This window comes from Thalassophryne amazonica, chromosome 16 (assembly GCF_902500255.1).
Source record: "Thalassophryne amazonica chromosome 16, fThaAma1.1, whole genome shotgun sequence".
Lineage (NCBI taxonomy): Eukaryota > Metazoa > Chordata > Actinopteri > Batrachoidiformes > Batrachoididae > Thalassophryne > Thalassophryne amazonica.
This window is the reverse complement of record NC_047118.1, coordinates 38,396,125-38,403,991: the sequence shown is the minus strand read 5'-3', so window position 1 is coordinate 38,403,991 and position 7,867 is coordinate 38,396,125. Positions and strand designations below refer to the sequence as shown.

Below are 7,867 nucleotides of genomic sequence, written 5' to 3'. Positions count from 1 at the left end.
TAAAAGGAGGGAGCTCAAGGAAACACACAAATGGCAGATGTCAGAGCAGCCAACCTTCCTTCACCATTCTCTGTCTGAGCTCTGTACTGGTGGACCAATCTGATCCAGGATCAGCAAAGTCAGACTCCTTCCACACTACGCGTTTATACTAAGCAGGGACTCAGACCAGAGGAAATCGTGTTCGTCTGCAGCCAGCGGTCCGCACATCCAGCAAGGCGAGGAAACGACGCTTCAGTGAGAAGCCGCTGAAACCAAGTGGGACTGCTTGGATCCGCGGAGAGATTAAATGCTAAAGCACCGGGGGAGAGGGGACTGGCCAGCCCCGCGTGAAGAGAAGTAAAACCCGCAGCTAATTTCTAACCTTTTATTTTCTATTGGCGGCGTGCGCGTGCCACATTTATAAAGGGAGCTAGCGGAATGTAATGCTAGCGAGCTAGCTAATGTTGTCTAGCTAATTAGCTTGTTAGAGACCCGTGGGCTTTATAGCGTTGGTAAATAGCGTTGTTGTACTTTTTCTTTGTTTTTTTTGGGGGGGGAGGGTGAAAAGCTGCTCTCAGTGTGTGTGTGTTTTTTCGGGGGGAAAATCATGAGGATAATGTTATCTTTTGAGTGGTAGGTAAAGTCAGCTTGAGACAGTAAACAGCACACAAACCTTCAAACGCGTTTCTTTGGAGGGGAAAAGCTGAATTCAGTGGGAATTTCGAGCTGTGGCGAAACCAAAATAAAGTACAGCAAAGAGTTTTTATTTCTTTTGACTGGAGACCGCCTGTCGTCCAATGTTAATGTCGACCGACGTTGCATCCATAATGCTACCCGTTACTCGGGGAATAATGGACCGGGAAAGAGACATTGATACAGCCGGCGGAGGTTCGGCGGTTGTCCGTGGAATGAAGCGAGGAGACCCGGAACCTGACGCGCAGACAACCGCTGCCCTCCCAGACTTAACCGGGGCGGAGTGCAAAAGACCAAGGATAGACGGTACCGGGAGTGTGGTCGGTGAAATTGGACAGGTAGGGAGCATTGTGTAAACACACGTTATGTATCACATTTGTATGATTCCCCCCCGTGTACATCTTTTTCCCCTCTGTCCTCCTCCTTCAGCCTTTGTTCCAAATAGGGAATAATGATGTTGTTTTGACAGGCTGCTTTCTCCCATCAGTATAATCATGCAAGCTGAGAAGTCATTTCATTAAAACAAAAAACATGAGCTAGATGAATTACACACAAGTATGCAGGTGGTGAATTGTACTCTGTCGAAATCCTGTCTAGGGCTCAGAGCATGACCATACCAAGCCAGACAAAGGTAACACGATACCAGGCTCCATTGCTGTGACAGACAGCAGCACACCAAAGACAGACACACTCATCATGCCTGGCCTACAGAAAGAAAACCAATGCTTTATCACATACTGGCAAGCACACTGCAGTTTTTTTCTTCACACGGATGCAGTTCATCAGACTTGATGCTAATGTCAAAATTTCATATACACACGTGCAATTAATTGCTCCATGCCATCCTTTGTCGCTAGGTGTTAAAAGAGGAGAAAGGCAGACAGGGATTGGGGGAGGGGTCACCACTGTGAAAGACAAAGAACAGAGCCATTTGGGATAGCCTGCACGGGAGACTGGGGTCCTTACATGTATTTTTCACTGCTGAGACAGCAAAGCATCTGCAACCACCCCTGTCTCTCCTGATCTAATTTATATGCATTATTACAGTAAGCCAGGGTACTGGTTGCACCTCTCTTGTTCATTGTGCCTGAATCTTCTATTTACAGTTTCTCACTCTTTCCTAAGCATGGTCACACTACACGGCATTGCTGTAGTTACACATATATACTTTGAGCTATCCATAACCCAACAGTGCAAAGAAAATTCTTAGTTAACAAGCAGGACTAATGGTAGAAGAATTTCACGCAGATGTGGTTTGAAGACAATTGTGGGCAATTGCATGCAGCAAAACTGGGAAAATACTTTTGTTGGTTGTACAGCAGGCTTGCTGTAATGACAAATAGGACTCTTGTAATGCCCAGCACGCTTAACAGAGGATGGATGCTAACGATGGGGAAAGATTGTAGCCTGCTGGCAAAGATGATGTGATAATGAGCAGTGTGGCATGGGGTGGGGGTGGGGGGGGGTTGGATTCTTGCTGCCCAACAGTTATATTGATTGCTTGGAACTGGGCAGTCAGACTGGAAATATGCATGTAAATTGAATCGGAGACAGGAAGGAAGGGTCGGTGGATGTTATTGAATGCAGGGCAGTAAGTGATGTATATGGAAAGAGGTAGGACAGACCTGAAGCGAAAAGAAATGATGGGAAATGGAGTGAAAAGAGTCAAGGTTGTATGGGCACTTTTTGGAATGGAGAGTACAGAGAAAAATAATTTAGATGGATCAAGAAAAATAACAGTCTCAGCCAAGGGGAGAGAGAGGACAGAAAGGAAATCAGGCACATTAGCTGGAGTTCATCAGGGATTATGATGAAAGATGAGAGAATGTGATGAATGACAGAAATTACATGATCAGTATGGGAGTGAGATCAGGGTGTGTTCTGAAAGATGTGTGCTGGAATACAGCAGTTTACCTTATGCATCGTGTAAATAAAAGAGAAAATGACTTTGAGTGGATATGCTTGCAAGCCCCTCTCGGTAGGTGAATCATGGCTGGTGCTCTTCATTGTAGCTGTGTGCGTTTTCAGGAAGGTGAGTTCAGTGGAATCTCCAATAGCAATATGCGAACAACAATTACCGTAATGTTCCCATTGAGTGCAGTAGGTAGTCAACTGCTGACCTTCCAGGCTGCCTGTAAATCAGAAAAGTAATAATAAATGAGTGTAGCTGACCGCATCTGCTCCTTTTCTGTTGCTGTTGCTCTCCTCCCCCACTTCACCCCATATACTCCTCCTTCAGTATTCGCTTGTTTCCTCCACTCCCATCCAGCTGTCCTCTGATTTTTGTGTCGTCCCCCCTCCCCCCACACTGCTGTCTCCCTCCGGCATATTCCCAGATTGGTAATTGACTCCTGGTTCACAGGGTTTCAGTATGCCACTGAAACAACCCTCACTTTACCTTTTTGCTGTTGTTCCATTTTTTTCCCTGCAGTGTTTTTTATCTCTCCCTTGCTGTTCCTCTGCCATCACTCAACTCCATGTCACATTTATCACCTCCCTGTCCCCCCTCAGCTCCACATCTGTCTTGTCTATTGTTTTTCTTTTGTTAGCTTTTGTTGTACTTTTTTTTTTTTTTTTTTTTTTTTATTATAAATGTTTTATCCTTTTATTGTGTTTTCTCAACTCTGTGGTTTTGTTGCTACTTCCCCATTGAGACAGTGCTACGGTTCCCTCAGATGTGGAGTGAGTACAGTGTATGCTGTCTCTGTCACCCCACCTCAGTTTTGGAGAGCCGATTTGTCTTATCATTGGCAGTAAAGAGGCTTTGTGTTGTGCTAACGAGATCAAAGCTTATTTGGGGGGGGGGCATTAAGCAGACTGATCGCTTTAACAGACCAGATCAAGTGGGGATGGTGATTATATAACTGGACAGATCACTGAGATAGGTTATTACCAGTAGTTTACTACACGCAGTATTTATTAAGTCAAACATTTCTGTAGAATAGACACATGTTCCATCCCAAGAGCTCAATGGTAATTTTACTCTGACATATTGGCTGCCGAGCTAATGCTAACATATTCTTGCCAGTAGTCAACTAATGACCTCTAGCCTTATGCATAGGTGAAAATTTAGCAAGGTTTCTTTTGTAATTGCCAGTAAATTGCATATGAAATTTTATTTTGCTTTAGTGTGCATTAAAATCCCATTATTTTGGAGGAAATCCGGGTTTTGGGGGGGGGACACAACATTTAGATAAAACAAAAAGTTCACTGCTAGTTCATATGTTTCTTTCACATTTGCATATTAGAACAACAAAAGATGTAATTTCAAAATATCATACTTTAAGAGAAGTTTGGGTCCCCTGCTGGTGCTGTTGCCCCTGCGACCCGATCCCAGATAAACGGTTGAGTATGAGTACTTTAACAATGGTGTTGAATCTGTTAACTGATTTAGACAGTAGTGCTACTGAGGTAAGTTGCATTGCAGTCATTGTTGTGATATCGACCTGCGTGATTAAAAATCACAAAAAATGCACTTTAAATAAGCACTGCACTGTCACTGGTCCGTGTGCACCACTGCAGACACCCCCCCCCCCCCCCATCAGATGCAATGGACTTTATGCTCGTTTGGTGACGAACAGTAAATGTCGTGTTTAGTTTACTGACTTTGTGCACCTTGAAAACAGAATTAAACATGGGAGGAATTAAAGCTCAAAGCTATCTTTTTTCCTATTCACTGCACAGTAGATCACCTTTCTCACATCTAAAGTGTTTTCACATAGTTAAGTTAATTTTCATGGAAATATTATGTAAAAGATGTTAATACATTAATTCATTTTTGTGAATGGAGGTCTTGGTTGTAAAGCAGCGGAGTACCTCAAGGAGCTTAAAGGAGCGTGCATGCACACACCATAGTGTGTGTGTGTGTATGTATGTGTGTATGTGTATGCATGTGTATATATATATGTATGTGTGTGTGTATGTATATGTACACTCAACAAAAATATAAACGCAGCACTTTTGGTTTTGCTCCCATTTTGTATGAGATGAACTCAAAGATCTAAATATTTTTCCACATACACAATATCACCATTTCCCTCAAATATTGTTCACAAAGCAGTCTAAATCTGTGATAGTGAGCACTTCTCCTTTGCTGAGATAATCCATCCCACCTCACAGGTGTGCCATATCAAGATGCTGATTAGACACCATGATTAGTGCACAGGTGTGCCTTAGACTGCCCACAATAAAAGGCCACTCTGAAAGGTGCAGTTTTGTTTTATTGGGGGGGGGGGGATACCAGTCAGTATCTGGTGTGACCACCGTTTGCCTCATGCAGTGCAACACATCTCCTTCGCATAGAGTTGATCAGGTTGTCAGTTGTGGCCTGTGGAATGTTGGTCCACTCCTCTTCAATGGCTGTGCGAAGTTGCTGGAGGATATTGGCAGGAACTGGTACACGCTGTCGTATACACCGGTCCAGAGCATCCCAAACATGCTCAATGGGTGACATGTCCGGTGAGTATGCCGGCCATGCAAGAACTGGGACATTTTCAGCTTCCAAGAATTGTGTACAGATCCTTGCAACATGGGGCCGTGCATTATCCTGCTGCAACATGAGGTGATGTTCTTGGATGCATGGCACAACAATGGGCCTCAGGATCTCGTCACGGTATCTCTGTGCATTCAAAATGCCATCAATAAAATGCACCTGTGTTCTTCGTCCATAACAGATGCCTGCCCATACCATAACCCCACCGCCACCATGGGCCACTCGATCCATAACATTGACATCAGAAAACCGCTCACCCACACAACGCCACACACGCTGTCTGCCATCTGCCCTGAACAGTGTGAACTGGGATTCATCCGTGAAGAGAACACCTCTCCAACGTGCCAAATGCCAGTGAATGTGAGCATTTGCCCACTCAAGTCGGTTACGACGATGAACTGGAGTCAGGTCAAGACCCCGATGAGGACGACGAGCATGCAGATGAGCTTCCCTGAGACGGTTTCTGACAGTTTGTGCAGAAATTCTTTGGTTATGCATACAGATTGTTTCAGCAGCTGTCCGAGTGGCTGGTCTCAGACGATTTTGGAGGTGAACATGCTGGATGTGGAGGTCCTGGGCTGGTGTGGTTACACATGGTCTGCGGTTGTGAGGCTGGTTGGATGTACTGCCAAATTCTCTGAAACACCTTTGGAGACGGCTTATGGTAGAGAAATGAACATTCAATACATGAGCAACAGCTCTGGTTGACATTCCTGCTGTCAGCATGCCAATTGCACGCTCCCTCAAATCTTGTGACATCTGTGGCATTGTGCTGTGTGATAAAACTGCACCTTTCAGAGTGGCCTTTTATTGTGGGTAGTCTAAGGCACACCTGTGCACTAATCATGGTGTCTAACCAGCATCTTGATATGGCACACCTGTGAGGTGGGATGGATTATGTCATATACCAACACAGAGCAGAGTAGCTACCTAAACTCTGTAAGGGAGCTAGAGTATCTCGTCAATAGTTTTACATCCTCATTGAAGACAACTTTGGATGCTGTAGCTCCTCTGAAAAAGAGAGCTTTAAATCAGAAGTGTCTGACTCTGTGGTATAACTCACAAACTCGTAGCTTAAAGCAGATAACCCGTAAGTTGGAGAGGAAATGGCGTCTCACTAATTTAGAAGATCTTCACTTAGCCTGGAAAAAGAGTTTGTTGCTCTATAAGAAAGCCCTCCGTGAAGCTAGGACATCTTTCTACTCATCACTAATTGAAGAAAATAAGAACAACCCCAGGTTTCTTTTCAGCACTGTAGCCAGGCTGACAGAGTCAGAGCTCTATTGAGCTGAGTATTCCATTAACTTTAACTAGTGATGACTTCATGACTTTCTTTGCTAACAAAATTTTGACTATTAGAGAAAAAATTACTCATAACCATCCCAAAGATGTATCGTTATCTTTGGCTGCTTTCAGTGATGCCGGTATTTGGTTAGACTCTTTCTCTCCGATTGTTCTGTCTGAGTTATTTTCATTAGTTACTTCATCCAAACCATCAACATGCTTATTAGACCCCATTCCTGCCAGGCTGCTCAAGGAAGTCCTACCATTATTTAATGCTTCAATCTTAAATATGATCAATCTATCTTTGTTAGTTGGTTATGTACCACAGGCCTTTAAGGTGGCAGTAATTAAACCATTACTTAAAAAGCCATCACTTGACCCAGCTATCTTAGCTAATTATAGGCCAATCTCCAACCTTCCTTTTCTCTCAAAGATTCTTGAGAGGGTAGTTGTAAAACAGCTAACTGATCACCTGCAGAGGAATGGTCTATTTGAAGAGTTTCAGTCAGGTTTTAGAATTCATCATAGTACAGAAACAGCATTAGTGAAGGTTACAAATGATCTTCTTATGGCTTCGGACAGTGGACTTATCTCTGTGCTTGTTCTGTTGGACCTCAGTGCTGCTTTTGATACTGTTGACCATAAAATTTTATTACAGAGATTAGAGCATGTCATAGGTATTAAAGGCACTGCGCTGCGGTGGTTTGAATCATATTTGTCTAATAGATTACAGTTTGTTCATGTAAATGGGGAATCTTCTTCACAGACTAAAGTTAATTATGGAGTTCCACAAGGTTCTGTGCTAGGACCAATTTTATTCACTTTATACATGCTTCCCTTGGGCAGTATTATTAGACGGTATTGCTTAAATTTTCATTGCTACGCAGATGATACCCAGCTTTATCTATCCATGAAGCCAGAGGATACACACCAATTAACTAAACTGCAGGATTGTCTTACAGACATAAAGACATGGATGACCTCTAATTTCCTGCTTTTAAACTCAGATAAAACTGAAGTTATTGTACTTGGCCCCACAAATCTTAGAAGCATGGTGTCTTACCAGATCGTTACTCTGGATGGCATTTCCCTGATCTCTAGTAATACTGTGAGAAATCTTGGAGTTATTTTTGATCAGGATATGTCATTCAAAGCGCATATTAAACAAATATGTAGGACTGCCTTTTTGCATTTACGCAATATCTCTAAAATCAGAAAGGTCTTGTCTCAGAGTGATGCTGAAAAACTAATTCATGCATTTATTTCCTCTAGGCTGGACTATTGTAATTCATTATTATCAGGTTGTCCTAAAAGTTCCCTAAAAAGCCTTCAGTTGGTTCAGAATGCTGCAGCTAGAGTACTGACGGGGACTAGCAGGAGAGAGCATATCTCACCCGTGTTGGCCTCTCTTCATTGGCT

At 43.3% G+C, this 7,867-nt stretch overlaps 1 protein-coding gene across 5 annotated transcripts in view; it reads left to right on the top strand.

Moving 5' to 3' along the window:
* The first annotated feature begins 212 nt into the window (after window positions 1–212).
* Window positions 213–7,867, top strand: part of LOC117527784 (RNA binding protein fox-1 homolog 2-like) — a 148,109-nt gene continuing 140,454 nt past the window's right edge. For 2 of the 5 annotated variants that reach the window (XM_034190278.1, XM_034190277.1), the window contains exon 1: window positions 213–1,010. In XM_034190278.1, coding sequence (XP_034046169.1) covers window positions 777–1,010 — 234 coding nt within the window. In that variant the 5' untranslated portion in view covers window positions 213–776. The remainder of the gene's footprint in view (window positions 1,011–7,867) is intronic. The other 3 variants (XR_004565604.1, XM_034190281.1, XM_034190276.1) reach the window with 2 other exon arrangements.